The sequence below is a fragment of the Apodemus sylvaticus genome, chromosome 9 (genome assembly GCF_947179515.1).
Source record: "Apodemus sylvaticus chromosome 9, mApoSyl1.1, whole genome shotgun sequence".
Taxonomy (NCBI): domain Eukaryota; kingdom Metazoa; phylum Chordata; class Mammalia; order Rodentia; family Muridae; genus Apodemus; species Apodemus sylvaticus.
Window position 1 is genome coordinate 16,170,349 of NC_067480.1, and position 24,324 is coordinate 16,194,672.

The 24,324-nt window shown below is 36.0% G+C and overlaps 1 protein-coding gene across 1 annotated transcript in view; it reads left to right on the plus strand.

Annotated features, from left to right (window-relative positions):
* LOC127692775 (solute carrier organic anion transporter family member 6C1-like) overlaps nt 1-24,324 on the plus strand; it is a 149,529-nt gene that overhangs the window by 11,863 nt on the left and 113,342 nt on the right. Inside the window, exons 5-7 of the mRNA XM_052193371.1 lie at nt 11,272-11,390; nt 16,689-16,798; nt 20,920-21,064. Of these exons, the coding sequence (XP_052049331.1) occupies nt 11,272-11,390; nt 16,689-16,798; nt 20,920-21,064 (374 nt within the window). The remainder of the gene's footprint in view (nt 1-11,271; nt 11,391-16,688; nt 16,799-20,919; nt 21,065-24,324) is intronic.

Consider the following 24,324-nt stretch of genomic DNA (forward strand, 5'->3'; position numbering starts at 1 on the left):
CTCTAGCTAGGACTTCAAGAACTATATTGAAAAGATATGGAGAGAGGGGGCAGCCTTGTCTAGTCCCTGATTTTAGTGGGATGGCTTCAAGTTTTTCTCCATTTAGTTTGATGTTGGCTACCGGTTTGCTGTATATTGCTTTTACTATGTTTAGATATGGGCCCTGAATTCCTGTCCTTTCCAAGTCTTTTAGCATGAAAGGATGCTGAATTTTGTCAAATGCCTTTTCAGCATCTAATGAAATGATCATGTGGTCTTTTTTTTTTTCTTTGAGTTTGTTTATGTAGTGGATTGCATTGATGGATTTCCTTATATTGAACCATCCCTGCATCCCTGGGATGAAGCCTACTTGATCCTGGTGGATTATCGTTTGATGTGTTCTTGGATTCGGTGGGCAAGAATTTTATTGAGTGTTTTTGCATCAATATTCATAGGGGAAATTGGCCTGAAATTCTCTTTCTTAGTTGGATCTTTGTGTGGTTTTGGTATCAGCGTAATAGTGGCTTCGTAGAAGGAGTTGGGTAGTGTTCCTTCTGTTTCTATTTGGTGGAATAGTTTGAAGAGTATTGGTATTAAGTCTTCTTTGGAGGTGTGATAGAATTCTGCACTGAAACCATCTGGTACCGTGCTTTTTTTGGTCGGAAGGCTATCTATGACCCCTTCTATTTCTTTAGAGGTTATGGGTCTGTTTAGATGATCTATTTGATCCTGGTTTAATTTTGGTATTTGGTATCTGTCTAAGAAATTGTTCATTTCCTCCAGATTCTCTAGTTGTGTTGAGTATAGGCTTTTGTAGTAGGATCTGATGATTATTTGAGTTTCCTCAGTTTCTGTTGTAATATCTCCCTTTTCATTTCTAATTTTGTTAATTTGGATACTTTCTCTGTGCCCTTTGTTTAGTCTGGCTAAGGGTTTATCTTTCTTGTTGATTTTTCTGAAGAACCAGCTCCTGGTTTTGTTGATTCTTTGTATGGTGCTCTTGGTTTCTACTTGATTGATTCAAGCTCTGAGTTTTATGATCTCCTGTCTTCTCCCCCTCCTGGGTGAATTAGCTTCTTTTTGTTCCAGGGCTTTCAGTTGTTCCATTAATCTTCTAGTGTATGCTCTCTCAAATTTCTTTTTGGAAGCACTCAAAGGTATGAATTTTCCTCTTAGCACTGCGTTCATTTTGTCCCATAGATTTGTATATGTTGTGCCTTCAATTTCATTAAATTCTAAAAAATCTTTGATTTTGTTCTTCATTTCTTCCTTTACCAAGGTATCATTGAGTAGAGTATTGTTCAGTTTCCATGTATATGTGGACTTTCTGTTGTTTTTATTGTTATTAAATACCACTTTTACTCCATAGTGATCTGATAGGAGGCATGGGATTATTTCAATCTTCTTATATTTGTTGAGGTCTGTCTTGTGATCAACTATATGATCAATTTTGGAGAAGGTACCATGAGGTGCTGAGAAAAAGGTATATTCTTTTGCTTTGGGATAAAAGGTTCTATATATATCTGTTAAATCCAATTAGTCCAAAGCACTGGATCCTGTTTACACATCCAGTTTGTTAGTCTATGTCTGTTTATTGGGGAATTGAGTACATTTATGCTAAAAGATATTAAGGAATAGTGATTGCTGGTTTCTCTTTTTTTGATGTTATTTTTATGTTTGTGTGACTATCTTGGTTTGGGTTTGTTGAAAGATTATTTTCTTGCTTTTCCTAGGGTGTAGTTTCCCTCCTTGTGTTGGTGTTTTCCATCTGTTATCCTTTGTAGGGATGGATGTGTGGAAAGATTTTCTGTAAATTTGGTTTTGTCATGGAATATTTTGGTTTCCTCCATCTATGGTAATTGAGAGTTTTCCTGGGAATAGTAATCTGGGCTGGCATTTATGTTCTCTTAGGGTATGTATGACATCTGCCCAGGATCTTCTAGCTTTCATAGTCTCTGGTGAAATGTCTGGTGTAAGTCTGATAGGTCTGCCTTTATATATTACTTGACCTTTCCCTCTTTCTGCTTCTAATACTTTTCCTTTGTTTAGTATATTTGGTGTTTTGACTATTATGTGTTGGGAGGAATTTCTTTTCTGGACCAGTCTATTTGGAGTTCTCTTTGCTTCTTGTATGTTTATGTACATTTCTTTCTTTAGGTTTGGGAAATTTTCTTTTATAATTTTGTTCAAGCTATTTACTGGCTCTTAAAGTTGGGAATCTTTGATCTCTTCTATACCTTTTATTCTTAGGTTTGATCTTCTCATTGTGTCTTGGATTTCCTGTATGTTTTGGGTTAGGAGTTTTTTGCATTTTGCATTTTCTTTGACTGTTTTGTCAATGTTTTCTATAGTATCTTCTGCCCCTGAGATTCTCTTTTCCATCTCTTGTATCCTGTTGGTAATGCTCGCATCTATAATTCCTGATCTCTTTCCTAGGTTTCCTATCTTCAGTGGTATCTCCCTTTGTGATTTTTTTTATTGTTTCAATTTTCATTTTTAGAACCTGGGTGGTTTTGTGCAATTCATTCACCTGTTTGTATTTTCCTGTAATTATTTAAGTGACTTTTGTCTTTCTTCTTGGAGGGTTTCTACCTGTTTACCTGTGTTCTCTTGTCTTTTCTTAAGGGAGTTATTTATGTCCTTTTAAAGTCCTCTATCAGCATCATGAGAAGTAATTTTTAAATCAGAGTCTTGTTTTTCTGCTGTGTTAGGGTATCCAGGGCTAGTTCTGGTGGGAGAACTGGCTTTTGATGCTGCCAAGTAGCCTTGGTTTCTGTTGCTTCTGTTCTTGCCCCTGAGTTTAGCCATCTGGTTATCTCTGATGTTAGCTGGTCTTGCTGTCTCTGACTGTGGCCTGTTTCTCCTTCTTCTTTATTAGTACTCCTGGGAGACCAGTTCTTTCCAGGAAGAATTTGGGTATGAAAACTTGTCGTTCAGGGTTCCTATTACCTGATGGCTCTCAGAGGGTCCCGATTGGGCCAGAAATTTGAACAAAAGTGGTGGTCTTACATGTACTTGTAGGTGTGTCAGCTCTCCTGGGAGATCAGCTTTTTTCCTGGTACTATTTGGGTATGGAGACCTGTGGCAGAGGATCAGCTCCTAGGGCAGATGAAACCAGAGGCTCCTGTCCCAGGCTGCTCTTTGGTTCCTTTGTCCTGAGGATTCTGGGTGGGTCCCTCTAACAGAGGTGGTGGTTTTACCAGCACTCACAGTCTTGTTGGCACTTCTGGGAGGGTAGCACTCTCCTTGAGCTATTTTGGTATAGAGCTCTGTGGTAGAGAATCAATCAGCTCCTGGCACAGATGGAAACTACCAAATTTCCATAATGACTATATTATTGTACACTCTAGTCAGCATGTGATGTCATTTGATTTATTGATCTTGATAGTTGTGACTGGTATGAGAAGAAATCTCAAAGTAGAGCTAATTTGCATTTCCTTGATGTATAAAGTTGTTGAGGATTTCTTTTAAGAAATGCTTTGAATTTCAACCCTTTGTATTTTATCTTTTGAGACTGCTGAGTTCTGCACACCACTTTAAATTGGGTTATTTTTTGATATTCAGTGTTTTAGTTCCTTATATACTCTAGCTACTAACATTTTTTGGACACAAACTTGCTTTTTAATTCTTCTTTTGGCTGCAGCTTTGCTTGAATTATGTATTCTTTGCTTTGCATTATTTTCAGCTTCATGTGATCCCATTAATTAATTCTTGGTATTAGTGCCTTTGCTATTGGAGTCCTGTCAGAAAGATCTCTCTTCTATTTCTCACATTTTTGTCTCTGAAGACCTGGTTTTATGTGAAGGCCAGTAATCGACTTGGAGTTGAGTTTTATGCAGAGAGATACTTATGGATCTATTCAAATTATTATACTTGCAGCGATGTACTTTTACCACTACTATTTTTGAAGATAATCTTTTCTTCAGTGTTTATTTTTTGGCTTATTAGTAAAAAAAATCAGTGTCCATATATGTAGAATTATGTCTGGGTTTTCAGGCCGATTTCATTGATCAATGTGTCTGTTTTTGTGCTAATATCTTGCTGTTTTTACTATGTTAGATTCATATGAATCTAGAATTCAGAGATGGTGATACTTTCATAAATTTATTCACCATTCTGGATTGTTTTGTGTGCATGTGTGTGTGATCATATGAAGCTAAGTTTGTTTCTATTTGCAAAGAATGGTGTTGGAAATTTGATGAATTTTGTCATATTTGCACTTTCACAGGCAATTGTTTTTGTGTGCACACACACACAACATGTTTTAAAAAGAAAGTATTGATATATGATTTTATGCTTCTATAAAAGGGAACATAGAGATGCAAAACAAAAATTTATCCTGATATGTAAATTACACCAAGTGAAATTAAAGCATCAATAGCATAATAGAAGATAGAGTTCATGAGCTCATAGTAGGCACTTTGAAAATACACTGTTGAAAAATAATAAAAAGATGAGGTGGAATAATTAGATATTTTGGAATGAATCAAAAGATCAAATATTGTGATTGCTGGAATTCAACTGTGACTTAAATATGTCAAAGATACCAAAAGATTTTCCAAAGAAATAAAAATGTCTAAAATCAAAATTATATAACTATTATGACACAATAACATCAAATGTCATCTAATAGGTTACATTTAGCCAAGTCTATGGAAATCATACTATAGTCTAGCTCTCAGAGATAAAAGGGATATTAAATATTCCAAAGGGAATAAAAGAAAATAAATAATATATGAGCCCAGTTTTAAGTATTAACCCATTTCTCAGCAGAAAATGTAAACACTATGACAAGGTTTTAAATTTTACATTTTATTTTTTTTAGATTAGAGCATGTTTTTATCATTTCCTTGTTCTTTTTCTCCCTCTATACTCTTCCATATCTTTTTTCTCACTCCCTTTCTAATTCATGGTTCTTTTTTCTCAATACTTGATGTTACCTATAAATTCTTAAATGCTTTTGTAGCACTGATAGAAAATAATGTAGATTATTTTAAATTGTTTAGAAGAAAAGGAAATCTATCCTAAAATTAATAATAAAGTAATTTACTAAAACTGAAATTAGTAAGCAAAAAACTTTAAATGTAAAACTCATAGTTAAAAGTAATTTTACAAATGTGGAACAACATAATACAATATATCATATATCATATATCATATACCATATGCATCATGCATTTACCTCTCCTCTGTAGAAGAAATGTTATAATGTAAAGCAATAAAGTTAATTACTATCTTAAATTTAGTCAATACACAAATATCTTAAATGTCACATCAATTAAAAATGCTGCATAACAAGTTTGATGATGCACTATCACTTTTTGAAAATGAAAAATCAGTGAAAAGACAAATGATATCCTGAGAAGGTGGAGGAAGTGCAGGAGGTGAGAGAAGAACCCGTATACCCAGTGTGATGGACGACGTCCCTGCTGGTGCCTCTGCCCTGGAGTCTCTTCATCCAGCTTTTCTCTGCAGGATTCAAATTTGCAGATTTCAGATTAGGAACTTTGATCATTATAACTGAATTTTAGAGTGAGAAAGATCTCCTTTCATCTTGTGCATAGGCACATCTACTTTCCCCAGAACCAGTTTTTAAAGAAGCTATCTTTTCTCCAGCATGTACTTTCTCCCTTTATTCATAATCTTCAGTGTAGCTTTAGTTTTATTCTATCTCTATTCCATGGTCTCTATTCCATGTGCTTATGTCTGTGCAAACACCATGCTGTATCTGGCACCATGAATCTGTAGTGAAATTTAAAATCCAGTATCGAGATTTCTGTAGCATTGTGTTTCATCAGACTCTTTGACTGTTTAGGGGGTTTGTGTCTCCATTTGAATATTAAGATATTTCTAATTCTGTAAATAATGTCTTTGGAATTTGCTAATTATTTAATTGTGTCTTTAGAAAAGTTTCAGTAATATGTCTGTTTTCAATAAAAGAAATTCTAGGGGTAATCACCATCCCTGACCTCAAGCTTTACTATAGAATAATAGTGATAAAAATTGCAGGGTATTGGTACAGAGACAGACATGCTGATCAATGGAATAGAACTGAAGACCCAGAAATAAAACCACACACTTATGAACACTTGATCTTTGACAAAGAATCCAAAAATATACAATGGGAAAAAGAAAGCACTTTTAATAAATTGTGCTTGTCTCACGAACAGTCTGTAAATAGAAAAATTAAAATAGATCCATATTTGTCACTTTGCTTAAAGCTCAATCAAGCCCAAGTGGATCAAGGACCTCAACATGCAAATCAAAATGTCCTAGAGATTCCACCTTATATCAATCAGAATGGCTAAGATAAAAGTATGTGGAGAAAGAGGAAAAATTCTCCATTGTTGATGGGATTGCAAACTGGTAAAACCACACTGGAAATCAATCTGTAGGTTCCTCTGAAAATTGGAAATAGATGAAGAGCCAGCTGTACTCCTGGACATATATACAAAAGTTGCCCCACCATGCCACAGGGGCACATGTTCTACTATATTCATGGCAGCCTTATTTGTGATAACCAAAAGCTGGAAACAACACAGATGTCCCACAACGGAAAAATGGATACAGAAAATGTGGTTCATTTAAACAATAGAATACTACTCAGCTATTAAGAGCTATTTTGCAGACAAATGTATGGAACTAGAAAATATCGTTCTGAGTGAGGTAACTCAGACCCAAAAGGATAATAAGCATGCTAGGTACTCACTAATATGTGGATACTAGCCAAAAAAATTACAGGATGCAATCTATAGAATAAAATCCAAAGAATTCAAGAATGCTAACAAGAAAAAGGGCCAAAGCAAGGATGCCTCAGTCCCACTTAGGAAGGAGAAGAAAGCAATCACAGCAGGGCAGGGAGGGAGGGAGGGAGGGGAAAGTGAAGAAGGGACACAGGGAAGGAAGGAGGGACCTGGTTGGGAAAGACAACAGGGAGGGGAAGAGAGGAACATGTTCAGGTATTGAGCAGGGTGGTAAACAGGACTGGATCCCTGAAGGCCAGCAGAAAGAAATGGAAATAGATAACCTAGGAAGGTAGGATGTTGGGGTATACTCTAGAATGTACCAGAGACCTGGGAGGTGAGAGACAATCAAGACTCAAAGGGAAGGCCCTTAGATGAAATACCTTACAGCGGGGAGAGGGGATGTGCAGAATCCACCTCTAGTAAAAAGACATGGCATCAAGTGGAGGGATGGGTTGCCATACTGCTCTCAAAAACTATTACCCAGAATTCTTCCTGTATGAAAGAACTGCAGGAATAAAAATAGAGAAGAGCCTGAGGAAAAGGAGGTCCAGCAACAGGCTCAAATTGAGATCCAGCTCAAGGGGAGGCCCCAAGGCCTGACACTATTACTGATGCTATGGTGTGCTTACAAACAGGGACCTATCATGACTGCCCAGTGAAAGGCCCACCAAGTAGAAAGAGTCAGATGCAGATATTTACTCTCAACCAATGCACAGAATCTGGTGACCCCTGTGTTTGAATTAGCGAAAAGCTCAAACAAGCTTAGAGTACAGTAACCCTAAAGGAAGATCAGCTCTCTCAACTATCCTGGACTGACATGATCTCTCACTGATCTCATACAGCTGCTGATATGAGGCCCTACCCCAAACACATGCATCAGAGGACTGCTGGGTCTGGGTTAAGTAAGAGAAGATGCTCCTAACTCTCAAAAGAGTGGGGCCCCAGAGAGTGGGGAGGTCTGGTAGGGTGGGATCTGGGATGGGGACATCCCCCTGGAGACAGTGTGGGGGAGGAGGTGTTGGCACAGTCAGAGTGAGAACCAGGAGGAGGATAAAGTCTGGAGTATAAAAATGATTAAAAAATTAAAGTTCTTTTTCACAATATTAATTTTTGTAACTCATGAACATGGAGAACATTCCATCTTTTATTATTTTCCTTTATTTCTTCTCTAATTATTGATAGTTTTCCTAGTGTTCTGTGTTCTGGACCTACTGAGGGTGGTGGAAAAAGTCCACTTTTACTTTCATAAGTTATTCCCTAGGTTCTTTTTTGGTTTGGTTCACCTGTTAATGTGTGTGTTTTCTGATATTTTTCTTAGTATGCTCATTATTGGTTCTAGGAATGTCATTAATCGCCAATGTTCTATCCTACTACTATTCCAAAAGTATGTATAATGATAATCTCTCAAGACATCACAGTGAGTCTTCAAAGTATGTTACGTATAGGATCTTATCATCTTTAAATAAATTAGTTTCCCTTCTTCCTATGTATAGTTTTTCTATTTCTTTTCCTCATCCAACTACTTGGGTGAAGACAGAAGAGCTGTCTTGAGTAAGTGTGCACACAGTCGATACTTTCCATTCTTAACTGCTGTGGAAAGGTTTTCAGATTGCCCTTGTTTAGAATAATCATTCGTGGAAGGATGGATTATGACCTATATAATTCTTGAGTGTACTTGACTCTCTGATACTTTCTTTGATGAAGAGCAGTTGAATTTTAACAATACCATTTTATTAAATTACTCATTTAAATTCCAAACATTGTCCCCTTCCTGGTCCCAGCTCCCAGAGTGTCTATGTCCCCATCTCCCATCCCTTTGACTCTGAGAGGGTGCACCCCACACACCTCCAGAGCTTCATACCCTCCCCAGAGCCTCCCTTTCCTGGGGCCTCACTTTTCTACAGGATTAGGCACAATCTCTCCCACTGAGGCCAGAAAGGCATTGCTCTGCTACATATTTGCCTGGGCCAGGGAAGAGAGAATGTATGTCCTTTGATTGGCACCTTAGTCTCTAGGAATTCCAATTGGTCCTACTTAGTTGACACTGCTGATGTTGATCTAACACTTTTTATAACCATTGACATGATCACGTGCCTTTTTCTAAAATTTTGTCTGATATATTTAGGCACTTACTACAAATTATTGGCAACAAAGAAATTTCTATTTAAATGCTCTCATAGTTACAGTTTTTCTTTTATATCTCATGATATATTTTTATTTGGGTATTAAAACCTCATTTTTAAAAAATATTTGGAATGTTTTGGACAGTTTAACTCTCGTCCATAAAAATACCCGACCACATACACACAAAAACACGTTGAAGCTGAAGAGATGGGTGAGCAGTAATGAACACTTGTTCTTTCAGAGGACCTTTGTTTCCCAGGACTCACATGGTGGCTCACAACCATCTGTAACCACAAGTCCAGAGAGTGTGTGACAGCGTCTTCTGAACTCTGCATATGGTGCACTACATACATGTAGGCAAAACACTCATATACATCAAATAAATAAAACAAGATTGTAAGATTGTAAGAATTATTTAAAATAAACCAGTGTTCTTTCCTGGTAAATCCAGCATTCTCATAATGACTAACACATTTAGATTTCAACTACACTTATGTGTCAAGTTGAGAAACACTATTAGCTTTCCATGAAAGAAAGAGGCATGCCGTGTTGTTTTCTCTAGCCTTTTTAATGCTGTTCAAAGAAGGTTTGCTATATGGTTTATTCAATATGTATCAGAAAACTAGTATATGGGGCTTTCAAACAGATTGCTGAGTGTTGCATAGTGGAATCACACATTTTTAGTTTTCAAACTGCTTATCTGTACAATGAGGAAAATACTCTGATTTCAAAATATAGCTGGTACATATGATCATCCTGTCAATTTTTTTGCTTAGATTTGATAGTTAAAAGATTTGCATTTAGTTGAAGCCCCAGTTCTTTCAGTGCACAATTACACATAGTATGTGTCACATGTAATATGTTATTAAAACATATAATAGTAATAAAAATGCAAAACTTGTGGATATTACAAGCAACAAGGAAACAGTGATAATGGTGATCTATATATTCTCCAGGGTTTCGGGAATAAAGGTGAGGCTGATCAGATTAGAGGTACATTGAAGTCTTTCAAAAGGAGAGGTAGGGTATTCTTAATTACAGAGCTCTTGCTAGTATGCAGAAAGCCCTGGGTTCAATCCAAAAAACCACAATAAATAAACAACAATAATCAGATAATAACAAGAAAGAAATGTGTAGCTCCAGTGGATGCTACATATTAAATTATAACAATCAGATATTGGAAACGAAGATTGGGACCATATATGATTGTGGGTAGATAACTATATATTCCTGAATAACACCCTCAAATGAAAAGGAGTTGAATTGGTGATGAATAGCACTGTGAACATTTCCACATTTTATGAAAGAATACTTATAAACTTAAATTCTTCAAGTATTGTAGTAAGAGAATTCCTCCAGAACAAGTTGATGTAGAAGTGAGTATCTTTCCTACAATAACTGTTCAGTGACGATTTTAGTTTATAATAAAGATATATTAATTTGTATTTTATGTGTAGGGGTGGTTTTGCAGCATATATATGTCTGCATAATGTGTGTGATGTGATGGAGTGTTCAAGTCTTTGAAACCTACAAATGACTGTTAGCCACCATGTAGTTACAGAAAACCAAACACTGTTCCCTGCAAGCACATCCAGGGGACATAATCTCTGCTGGGATTCTTTCTGTCTCCCAGCTAAGATTGTCCATGTATGTGGATCTTAAAAATAATATGAATAATGGAGCATTCACTGATCACTGTAGATCTTTTCTCAAAATGATTAAAACAAACAAAAACCTCTTGGTAATTTTGAAAATTATTCTATTGGGCTCAGCATTAATTAAAGAGAAGAGATACTATTGTTATCTCTTAGATATTCTGTGAGACAGAAACTTAGCAAACTTCAGTACAGGGTCATTCATATCACTTCCCTACTTTGCCACCTACTAAGCTTTATGAAGAGCTAAAGAAACGTTAAGGAGAATGCAAATGAGTCCTATAGGAAACTGGAAATACTGCAGACATAGCACATGCACTTAGCACAAGTGGCCTGAAGGAAGGGATTGCAGCTGTCCTGTGACCTCAAGTGTCAGATGCCATAAACAAGAAAAGTATGTAATGCAAAGAGCAAGGCTTCTTGCTAAAGGGGTCCTGGTGTGAGAGTAAAGCAGCCAGACAAAGAAACAAGTCTTGGTTTCCAGAGGCACAGATTGAAGGAGGCATGGGGTTAAATAGGAATAAGCAGGTCCATCTGCTACCTGAGTCATGCCACTGATTATGGAAGTGGGGAAGCAAGGCTCTGATGGGAGGAAAAACCAAACAATAACAGTGAATGCTGACAACTGGCTTTTGTCAGCAAAGCCCCCAAATTAATAGTGACAAAGTAAGAGTGAATGCAAATTAACAGAAAATTCTACCAACAGATTATGATTTTTTTTTTTATAAAAGCTCCTAACTGAAATTTTCTATTTTTCTCTGTACAAGTGGACATGTTCAGAAGTTTCGAATATTGCAGCGTGGTTGGTTGAGATCTTTTAGTTTTGTTGCTGTATTTGCATTTTGTACAAGTTTACCCATGTTATGTTTTCCATCTACTTTACCTGGTGAGTATAAAAGAAATTTTATAGTCACAATACCTTTTTACCCTCTGCTCCCATTCTTTTTTTTTAATATTTTTATTTTCTATATTCTTTGTTTACATTCCCCTTTCCCGGATCCCCCCTCCCCATATGTCCCATAAACCTTCTTCTCTCCATCCCTTCTCCAATCACCTCCCTCCTTTTTCTCTGTCCTTATATTCCCTTCCCATGCTAGATCAATCCTTTCCAGGATCAGGACCCTCTCCATACTTCTTCATGGGAGTCATTTGTTATGCGATTTGTGCCTTGGCTATTCAGGGCTTCTGGGCTAATTAATATCCACTTATCAGAGACTGCATTCCATGTGTATTCTTTTGTGATTGGGTTACCTCACTTAGGATGATATTTTCCAGATCAAACCATTTGCCTAAAAATTTTGTGAATTCATTGTTTCTAATTGCTGAGTAGTATTCCATTGTGTAAATATACCACATTTTCTGTATCCATTCCTCTTTTGAGGGGCATCTGGGTTCTTTCCAGCTTCTGGCTATTATAAATAAGGTTGCTATGAACATAATGGAGCATGTGTCTTTATTGCATGCCGGGGAATCCTTTGGGTATATGCCCAGGAGAGGTATAGCAGGGTCCTCTGGAAGTCTCATGTCCAGTTTTCTGAGGAACCTCCAAACTGATTTCCACAGTGGTTGTACCATCTTACAGCCCCACCAGCAGTGGAGGAGTGTTCCTCTTTCTCGACATCCTCGCCAACACCTGCTGTCTCCTGAGTTTTTGACCTTAGCCATTCTGACTGGTGTAAGGTGAAATCTCAGGGTTGTTTTGATCTGCATTTCCCTAATGACTAATGATGTTGAGCACTTCTTAAGGTGTCTCTCGGCCATCCGAATTTCTTCAGGTGAAAATTCTTTGTTAAGATCTGTACCCCATGTACAGAGTTAAACAAAGAATTCTCACCTGAAGAACTTCGGATGGCGGAGAAGCATCTTAAAAAATGCTCAACTTCATTAGTCATTAGGGAAATGCAAATCAAAACAACCCTAAGATTTCATCTTACACCAGTCAGAATGGCTAAGATTAAAAATTCAGGAGACAGCAGGTGTTGGAGAGGGTGTGGAGAAAGAGGAACACTCCTCCACTGCGGGTGGGGTTGCAAATTGGTACAACCACTCTGGAAATCAGTCTGGCGGTTCCTCTGAAAACTGGGCACCTCACTTCCAGAAGATCCTGCTATACCACTCCTGGGCATATACCCAGAAGACTCCCCACCATGTAATAAGGATACATGTTCTACTATGTTCATAGCAGCCCTATTTATAATTGCCAGATGCTGGAAAGAACCCAGGTATCCCTCAACAGAAGAGTGGATGCAAAAAAATGTGGTATATCTACACAATGGAGTACTATTCAGCCATTAGAAACAATGAATTCATGAAATTCTTAGGCAAATGGATGGAGCTAGAGAATATCATACTAAGTGAGGTAACCCAGACTCAAAAGGTGAATCATGGTATGCACTCACTAATAAGTGGATATTAACCTAGAAAACTGGAATACCCAAAACATAATCCACACATCAAATGAGGTACAAGAAGAAAGGAGGAGTGGCCCCTGGTTCTGGAAAGACTCAGTGAAACAGTATTCAGCAAAACCAGAACGGGGAAGTGGGAAGTGGTGGGTGGGAGGACAGGGGAAGAGAAGGGGGCTTGCGGGACTTTTGGGGAGTGGGGGGGCTAGAAAAGGGGAAATCATTTGAAATGTAAATAAATTATATCGAATAAAAAAAATAATAAAAAAAATCTGTACCCCATTTTTTAATATGGTTATTTGGTTCCCTGGGGTCTAACTTCTTGAGTTCTTTGTATATATTGGATATTAGCCCTCTATCAGATGTGGGGTTGGTGAATGTCCTTTCCCAATTTGATGGTTGCTGTTTTGTCCTTTTAACAGTGTCCTTTGCCTTACAGAAACTTTGTAATTTTATGAGGTCCCATTTGTCAATTCTTGATCTTAAAGCATAAGTTATTGGTGATCTGTTCAGGAACTTTTCCCCTGTGCCCATGTCCTCAAGGGTCTTCCCCAGTTTCCTTTCTATTAGTTTCAGTGTGTCTGGTTTTACATGGAGGTCCTTGATCCACTTGGAGTGAAGTTTACTACATGGAGATAAGAATGGATCAATTCGCATTCTTCTGCATGCTGACCTCCAATTTGTTGAAAACGCTATCTTTTTTTCACTGGATGTTTTTTGGCTCTGCTCCCATTCTTAAAGCACAGATAAACTCATTTCAAAATGAATTTGCTTTCCTCCTGGTATTGCTCTGTGACAAAGGAATATTATCAGTGTTTTGTTGTTAATTTTTATCAAATTAATCAGGATCACATTCAAATATATTTATGGGCTATGTTTTATTCATATATATTTGTGATGCTCATTATTTCTTTTTAGTAATCCCATATTATTTAAAGTGCATAGGTGCTTTTAAATATGAAAGTATACTATCATCTATTTAGCCAATTTTTAAAAGATTTTCTATTCTAACATAACTTATTAAATGAATTTCTCTTTCTCTGCTTTGCTCTCTCTCCATATATGTATATAATTCTCCATATATATACATCTATATGTATATATGTATACATATATATGTGTATATATACATATACACATACACATACACATACATATACATATATTCATTAGAATGACTTACAAGTTCTAGTGCAGCTAATCCAGTGTCTGTCTATGAAAGGATGGTCAGTAGTTCCTCAGTCTTGAGTCTAGATGCCTCAGCTGATTTTCAATACATACTGAAATTGCAAAGAAATAGGATTTAATGCCAGTGAAGGAATGGAGTTGCTAGTGATGAAGGGAAGAGCAAGCAGGGAAAAAGGAAGAGTGATTAGGGCAAAGTCTGAACTTTCAGGTCAGTTCTTAATGAAATAAACAAAAATGAAGGATGAAAGTACAATACACAATATACAATATACACAAACATGTGGGAAACAGCTGAAACAGTTCAGTAAAGGACATCTCATCACTAACAGAGCCTATGTTAGTACTTTTTTTTTTTTTTTTTGGACATGGATTCACTGTGAAGCTCTGGTTGTATTTGAACTCACTCTATAGATAATTCTGTTCGGGGGCAAGTTTATGAACAGATCACCAACAGCATATGCTCTAAGATCAAGAATTGACAAATGGGACCTCATAAAATTACAAAGTTTCTGTAAGGCAAAGGACACCATCAAAAGGACAAATTTGCAACCAACAAATTGGGAAAAGATCTTCACCAACCCTACATCAGATAGAGGGCTAATATCCAATATATACAAAGAACTCAAGAAGTTAGACCCCAGAAAACCAAATAACCCTATTAAAAAATGGGGTACAGAGTTAAACAAAGAATTCTCACCTGAAGAACTTAGGATGACGGAGAAACATCTTAAAAAATGCTCAACTTCACTAGTCATCAGGGAAATGCAAATCAAAACAACCCTGAGATTTCACCTTACACCAGTCAGAATGGCTAAGATTAAAAATTCAGGTGACAGCAGGTGTTGCCAAGGATGTGGAGAAAGAAGAACACTCCTCTACTGCTGGTGGGGTTGCAAATTGGTACAACCACTCTGGAAATCATTCTGGCGGTTCCTCCAAAAACTGGGCACCCCACTTCTGGAAGATCCTGCTATACCACTCCTGGGCATATACCCAGAGAATTCCCTAGCATGTAATAAGGATATATGCTCCACTATGTTCATAGCAGCCCTATTTATAATTGCCAGAAGCTGGAAAGAACCCAGGTATCCCTCAACAGAAGAATGGATGCAAAAAATATGGTATATATACACAATGGAGTACTATTCAATCATTAGAAACAATGAATTAATGAAATTCTTAGGCAAATGGTATGAAAACATCATACTAAGTGAGGTAATCCAGTCTCAAAAGATCAATCATGGCATGCACTCACTAATAAGTGGATATTAACCTAGAAAACTGGAATACCCAAAACATAATCCACACATCAAATGAGGTACAAGAAGAAAGGAGGAGTGGCCCCTTGTTCTGGAAAGACTCAGTGTAGTAGTATAGGGCAAAACCAGAACAGGGAAGTGGGAAGGGGTGGCTAGGAGCACAGGGGGACGGAAGGGGGCTTGTGGAACTTTCGGGGAGTGGGGGGCCCGAAAAGGGGAAATCATTTGAAATGTAAGTAAAAATATATCGAATAAAAAAAATGGGAAAAATCATTCTGTTCATGAAATCAATGATTCATGTGTCTCTCCCTTCCAATTGCAGTGATTTAAGCTGTGTGCCACTAACATCTGGCAAAATAATCAGGTTTTTTGGAGACAATACATCTTTGTTTATTACTTGTTTTAGGTAACAAAATATTAATGACAAAAGGGAATTTCTTCTCCAGATGGAGAATATGCATTATAAGAAGATGCTGTATGTGTTCTGTCTCCTATAATCAGTGTTTTTAAAATAAATAGGCAATGAATATTTGAAGAACATTATGGAAATGCAAATTTAACCTACATTAAAGTTCCATTTCAATGTGTTCAGAAGAACTGTCCTCAAGATTATTAATGCTTATGAAAACATGGGGAAAGAAAAACCTTTACTCATTGCTGGTGGCAATATAAACGTTTGTGCTACCCAGGGCACTTCACTCAGATGTAAAGAGTAGTCACAACACTCCCAGGAAAAAGGCTATGGTGGCAGGGCCATGTAGGAAATAAAGGGACAGAAGGAGCTGCATGAGAAGAAAAAATAAAGGGGGTAGGAGAGAGGAGTGAGTAGGATCCTGTCAAGAGATAAAGTGTGATGGTATGTATAAAAGAATGAAAATATTAAAATTATGTTTATTAATATTTTTACATTATTTCTCTGTATTTTTGCACAAACTTCTAACTTGGATCCATAAAATACTTTGTTATACATAAAAGTCATTTTTTGGAGGGGCCATTTTTGAACTGTGTCATCATATGTTATTTATTGAATATGGCTGTTGAATTCTATATTAAGAATTAATTCAGCCATAGATAAATCTCTTTCAGAAGTTAAGAGACATACATAGTGTTTAAGTGCAAATGTTAAACATTTTTATTATCAAAGAATTGTGTTTTGCAAAGTACTACTGTTGAAGAATTTGCATTTTAAAACACACATTGCTTTTAGTCAGTTTAGCATAACTCACTTGCTATTCCATTACAAATGTGATTATTATAATATGTAAAATGCATGATGTACATTTTCATATTGACTTGGAGATAAGAAAAGACTATTTTCCTTGTGACCTACAGGTGCACACAAGATAAGACTTGAGAAAAGTCAGGAACCTGCAAGCATTGACAGGAGAATTAAAAATAAGACAATCAAGCCTAATTTGAAGAGTGTTCTTCTTGCTATTTGGGTAAAGTAAAATATTTCTGTTAACAAGCCAGTTAAAATGACCTGTGTAATATTCTTATAAAGTTAAGAATATGATAAGTTGTTTAATTTAATTTTACTAAATTTTACATTTTCCATATAATGAAAAGAAAGAGCTTCCTTATTTGATATTACTAAAGAAAGGTATAGGGTTAGAGAATAATGATGCACATTTAATTAATTTTGATTTATTTTTTAATTGATTTGATACAATTTTGTGTTTATTCTCTCTGAAGGATTGAATAATAACACAAAGAACTACAGGCAAATAGGAACACTGAGAGAGGGATAAGTAACCTTTTCCCTACTCTTTACAAAGTATTAACTAAGCTATTTCTCATGCCCATAGTCCCTTTTTTGATACAGAACTTCTCAGGATATAAGGAGTGTGGTTATCATTTATCATTTACTTTAGAGTGAATCTCTGCATAAAAGAAAATATACAACATATTTACATTTCTAGGTCTTGGTTACCTAAGAATGGTTTTCTACTTCCATCCAGTTGCTTGCAAATTCCATGATGCCATTATTTTAAAAAGCTGAGGAACACTCCATTGTGTAAATGTTCAGCATATCTCCTATCCATTCTTTCGTTGAGGAACATGGCATCTAGGAATCGGTAGAGACAGTGAAGAAAAGTCACCACCTTTTGCTGTAGTGCTTGAGATGTGGATGAAGATTAGGTCTACTTTTGTTTTAGAGAATTCTCAGGACAGTTCCCTAGACCATTTGTTAAGAGGATTTTTTGCCTTCTTTAGGTTTATTTTGTTCATTTTATATTATCTCCATCTGTCATATATAATTGAGAATTTTTTCCCACTTAGTATGATATCAGTTCATTCTATTAATGGTTTCCTTTGCAGAAAAGAGTTATTTTGATATTGTGAGGTTTCACATCTTCATTGCTCACATTAATTCTCAAGCCACTGAAATCAAATTTGAAAATCCCTTCCCTCGTCTTTAAATGAACTAATTTTATCCTCTAGTAGTTTCAGAGATTCAGGTACAATACTGGGGTAGGTCATTGATTCATTTGTAATTGACTTTTAAGCAGGGTGAGAGACAAGGATCAAACTTTATTATTATACCTACAGATGTCCAGTTTTTTCAGCAACATTTGCTGAGGATACTACCTTCTCCAATCTGTCTTTTGGGACTCACTTGTCAAGACCACAGTGGCTCTAGTTGCATGGAGTTATATCTGTTGTTCTACTAGATTGATTACCAAGTCTAGTTTTGTGCTAATTCCATGCTTTTTTATATTAAGGTTCTGTAGAATAACTTGAAATCATGTACAGTATACGTCTAGCCATGTTCTCATTGTACAGAGTAGTTTTGGCTCTCCTTTGTGTTTTGTAGTTCTATGTGACTTCTGAGATTTTCTTGTTACTGTGAAGAACTGAGGTAGCATTTTTTTATGTGGACTGACTTTGCTGTCAGGGTTGATGTGAACAGGAGCTAGGGCCAGTTCATGGACTGCCTTCATGATACAGTTTTTCCTAAGAGTTGAATCCTTTTAGAGCTAAGTGAGTATTCTATATAAGATTTTCATCTATTTCTATATTTTAAGTGTCTTGTTTATGAAATCACAAAATCAATGTAATTGATTAATTTCATAAAGAATTTAATTCCTTTTTTAAATCTTGCATTATATTGCTCAGGCTGCACTTGAACATTTAACCCTTGTTCGGCCTCAGGAGTTCTAGTGTGTCAGGTATGCAGCACAATAGCTGGCCTAATTAACATTAATTCTATGCAAATATTACTTGCACTTATTAATTAGCAATGAAGAATCTAGACAACAAGAACTGGTTTGCATCATAAAACATGAAGCTGAAATTGTTACCAATATTTTGTAGCGCTTAATAATGGGGTATGTAAATTTTGCATTATTTTAAAGTCTGTGAATAAAGCGAATTAACTGTCAAAATTAGTGTGATTCACTGTGATATGTTACTCACTGAAGATAGCAGAAATTGTCTGTATCATGATAATTAGTGCCCCTTATCATATCCTTATAACTTATATGTTTTTGTAGTCTTTAAGATACTTCTTTTAATTATGCAATAGATAATTGAGGACTATGGGCATTGCACTATGTAAATCACAAACGCTTATTCCTTGCATCATTTTCTGAACCTTTTATCCTTCTCCAATTTTATATCCCCAACTTTATTATAACCAGTGATGTAAATGTACATAATCTGTTTTCCTGGTTTGTAGTTACTGCAGAGATAATTTTATATTTGACTTTCTCATTAACATATAAAACTAATGAATTCTGATCATGTACATATACTCATTTACAAATGATGAGGTTTATTTCCGGGGAGTGGGGGGCTAGAAAAGGGGAAATCAATTGAAAGTAAATAAATTATATCGAATAAAAAAATTAAAAAAATATCAGAATTCCTATATCACATTATGTACAGATTATTTTCAGGTTCACAAAATTTTTTAGGAAATATAAAAATAGTTAATGCTGACCTTGGAATATATATATAGAACATAGAAGAGGTAATGCATTTTAAATAAGTTTCAAGTAATGTAAAGCATAAAAGTATATAGGTTAGATAATATTAAGGCAAAAAATGTTTCTCCTATGAATTAAGCTATATGCAGTAGAGTAGATTAGTAATGGTTACCTAAATGCAAGAAGTAAATACTTAGAATAAATAGGGAATTCTTAGACAATCAACACAAAACTGTGAGGAAGTTTAATTATATAGCATACATAAGCACTCACACTGAATTATATGGAGAAATACACAGGTTTGTGTTTATTGGCATGTATGTAGATATTCGTGTATGTTTAGGTTCACCTGGCACCATGTTCACCTACATGTGCTATCCTGTTGACCTTAGATGTGATTCCTCAGGAGCTATCCACCCATATTTTCTTTTTTGAAACATGCCAGTGTGGAACTTGTCATGTAGGCTGAACTAGGTTGCTAATAGGCCTTAGGACCATCCCCCATCCCCATCTCTCAGCACTAATTTTATGAGTGTGTCCCTCTCTGCCTGGCATCTTATAAACTTGAGTTATGTGAGATGAGCTCAAATCCTCGAGCGAAGCAAGCGTCTTACCAACTGAGGCATCTCTCCAGCCCCCAAACTGCAGATTTATTTGAAACCATAGAAAGATGAAACAAATACTACCTTGTGTATGTCTGTATCATAAAATTAGAAGCCTACAAATGTTAGCAATGATGATCAAATATTTCTAATTATGTGGTCTGGGCTATTGCTGTGTGACAAAACTTGCTAGTCTAACATAAAACTGTCTTATTTGTAGGTGCAAAATTTAGATGAGGCTTATCCTCCAGAGCTTCACATGGGGTGGGTAAAGTGCTCACAGTCTGAAGGACGGAATTATCTTCTATAATTTGCTCTCATATTAGCTCTATTAATGGCTAGGTTTCAGAATAGTCAGATGTAATCTGCTTGCAATTGAATTGCCTTCCCATGCTTAGTGACTTAATGATGGAGTTGTACACATTTCAAGGGCCTTCAAAACTTAAATATTGTTTTGACAAAAATTAGAATAAATGTTTCTTCATTAGGAAACTAGGTTCTCTGATACTGAGGTGTTATTATAAAAATAAAAAACATGAAGAAAATTCTGAACCAAATTATGAAATAAATTCTTCATAAACCTTGTATCTAAAAGTACTCCCTAGCATACAGAATTCTAAAGCTATTCTGCCATGAGAAATCAGGACTACATTTATACAAAATTTTAGTGTAACCATGTTTGTGACATTTGTGAGTTAAAAATGACATAATTATTTAATCCTATTGTGACCAATAAATATAATGAAATCACATGATGTCAAAGTAGACAGTAATTACCAGTTGAGATAGGTGAATGCTTAAATATGAATGTTTAATAAGACACTGAGAAATACTTTCAACAAGCTACTTGATCCATAGGTAAAAGATATATTTGCCGTAAAGAGAAACTAAACTACTAGACTCTTATGGAATGTGTCTACTATGCAATTAAATAATTTTTCAGTTTTTCAGTCATTAAATTTAGACTATAGAAAGACAATGCTGCTTATGATGAGGTAAAATTATGTGTAATGATCTGCTCTGTTTCAGTATCTACTGAGGAACCCAATGGTGCTGACACAGTCATTCTGCAAAGTTATAGAGGCTATGGCTTTTAAGGCATCTTTACATTTTTTGCCCCAATATTTACAAACCCGGTTTTTAATAACACCGGCACGAGCCTCTTCACTCTCAGGTAGATATTTCTTCTTACTGGGCTTGTTTCAAAATTTTCACAATGTTCCTATTTTAGAGTGATATATATTTAAAACTATGTCACATAAGAAGACGTAAAGTATATTGTACTTGAGTGCCATTTGCTAAACCTATCAAAAGAGGAACACTCCCAACTCTACATAAATATTTTAATACATAAAATTTCACAGTTCTCTTTATATAGCCCATTGTCTTCTAGCCTCACTTCCTCTATGCCTGCTCATTTCCTTTTCCTCCTGTTTAAGAAACAACTCTTCTCAAGCCACCATCTATCCTTTAACTGCTTCTATACTTTTCTTTTTGTAATCAATGTACAAGTATTCTTCTTATTCTTCTTGACTACTCTTTCTATACAAAATGTTTTTCTACAAAATACACATTGACTATTGATTCTTCTATTTCTTTTACCAGAAAATGTATGTTTCAGATTCAGATTGTTTTGAACCTAATGCATTGTAATTATGCTGTGTTATTCTTTCTTCTTAACTGCCAAAATGTAATAGGAACTTCTTATTGTCTTAAGCGCATATAAAAGGACAGAAAATCCAGGTATTTTATTTACAAGCCTAGATTGGGCAGATCTAGGGCTATATTAACTGATTCTGTAGCTATAAAGACTCTTGTTTCTTGCTGTTTCTCCTGACTATGCAGTTCTGTACCATGGCTATTTCCTCCTCCTCAGTCTTCCTTTCCTCCTCCTGTCTCTCCTCACAAACTCCTCTCTCAAACATCCAATCCCACCTTTCTCCATCTCCTACTCTCCTATTATATTGCTGAGAAATTGCATGTTGCATTATTTGACTTGGGGCAATCACATCTTGAGGAACCAGTATTTAGGATTTGAAGATAAGAAACATTAGACCAACACACTACACCAGAGAGAACTAACTCTTTATGTACATACAATAGTTTAGCTTTTATTATATTAAGATATATAAAATTATATTTAATCTTGATTCTTATGAACAATATCACAATGCCCAAGTCCATTGGTATCCTTTCATGAAGATTTGTAAATGTATTCTATGTTTTGACACTAAACAGCAGTTGCTATTGTACACATTATCAGTCTTAAAGGTGTTTTGAGAATTTGGCTCTCTGAAAGACATTCTAAATGGAGAATTTAAAGGTTCTAGAATTAATAAAACTTGACTAACATAATAGTTGTTTTTCAAGCAGGCATGTTATAGTTGTTAGTGTAAAGAATGAAAGAATAAAAGAGCATTCACATTATTCTTTAAATAAACACAAGGTCAGGAAGATGAGTGTGAGTATAAAGTATGTGAGAAAAACAAAGCAATACAAAAATAAAAACAAAACTGAAAACTATAACCAAATATTAACAAGTGCAGAAGCCTTGATCATTAGTAGATTATTAAATAGACTTTTTTCCCACCATCCATTGATCTCTTCATGCACCTTGATTCATCAGACTCAAACTAAGAGATGTAGTAACAATCGCATGCTCTACTCTCGAACATGCTGCATGCTGCATGAGCATTGAGTCAGGTTGGTATCTACAGCAGTGACATATAGATTCCTATTCTTCCCCAAATGAGACAATCAGACTCCAGATTTCTCAGGGTTCTATGCCAAAACTTTGGTTTTTGTCAAGCATCCTATGGTAAGTTAGTTTTGCCTTTTGTCAGTGGCTGTATGTAGTTCTAGGAGAATTCCTCAGTTTAGAGGATTGCATTCACAAAACCACCAATTATAAGGTCTGTAGCTCAAGTTATCTGACTGGTGGTGCCGCAAGATAGACTCTTTAAAAAACCTGGTGCTACGTTAAGGTAGGTTTTTTTGTTTTGTTTTGTTTTGTTTTGTTTTGTTTTGTTTTGTTTAACAGAAAATGCCCTCTCCCACTCCAAGCAGCTAAGAGTTTCCAATAGCTCTGTGGCTAGGGCAAGAATTTGTTGGCCAAGTCATATTTCCATGTTAAAACACTGTCTCTTTGTGGATACCAACTGTGATAATTGATAGTTTCTTACACTATTTCTGATTCCTCTTGCCCAGTGATCCATGAGCCTTATGAATAGGGTCTGCTGTGTAAATTGCATGCAAAGCTGAGCATTCTTCAGTTTCTGTCTCTGCATCTTGGCCATTGTGGACCTCTGTGTTAGTCACAAACTACTATAAACATAAAATTCCTTCAGTGATTGTTTTGAGATGCATTAATTTGTGCTATAATAAATAATTAAAACTTGATTTGATAGTATATCCATTCAATCTAATAATAATAATAGGTTCCTCGGTAAGGACTGTGATATGTTCATGTTCAGCCACATAGTCCTTGGTCACACCTTGCCAAGCATCATCTAGTTCTCAAGGATAACATTTGTGTGTACCTGATGATTAGGTTTTCCTTTAGTAGTATGGAGAGCACCTTTAAAAGATAGCCAGTCAGCACCAGCTTGATTTCTCTATGTTTGATTGATCAAGTTTGTGATGTTTTCCACAAAAGGGACTTACTGCCAGTACTGGAGCGTGACCAAGAAAAATGACAATAATCTGATGTTTTTGGTGGTGGTGGTTTGAAGCCTCATTGTCAACAATTCTAAAAGATGTAGCCCATTTTTCTGAGCACAGTTCATGACCACAAAGTCATGAGAAAAGGGGCCAGGCGATATTTGCACTCATAGTAAATTGTAACAAGGACAACTGAAACAAAACAAATGAACACTTACCTAAACCCTAACGTTTGGTAATCAAAACTCTGTATAATGGACAGGAGCCGCGCTCGCCCTTTGCTTCCAGGGAAAACATTCTTACACTAGTCAACATCTTTGCACTACCATGTGGGTCCCAGTGATTGGCGGCATGCACATGTTCTATGTTGACGCTTTTCATATTTTTTCATATTGAGGTTTCCACATGAGTTCCCATGGATAACGCTTTACTTTTATATGACAGTCTTTAGGACATGTTGAGTTCTTCTGCTAGTGTAACTTGGAACAATGAGCACCTTGCACAAGGTTGTATTTATTGTCAAAAATACTCTCTAATACAATATCTTTATAGGGCTTTTATTTGTGACCACAGTTTTTCAGTAGATTACCATGTCAAAAACAGAGTATATCAGCATTTCTACAAATCTTGAAAGAAGGGACAAACTCTAGCAATAAAAGAAGATGGGTAGGCATCTTAAGTTATAGTATGCATGCTCAATGATAACTCCTGCTGGAATTTCAGACCTCTAAAGACATAATGGTTGCTGCATTTGTTCTGAAAGGTCTATGGAAT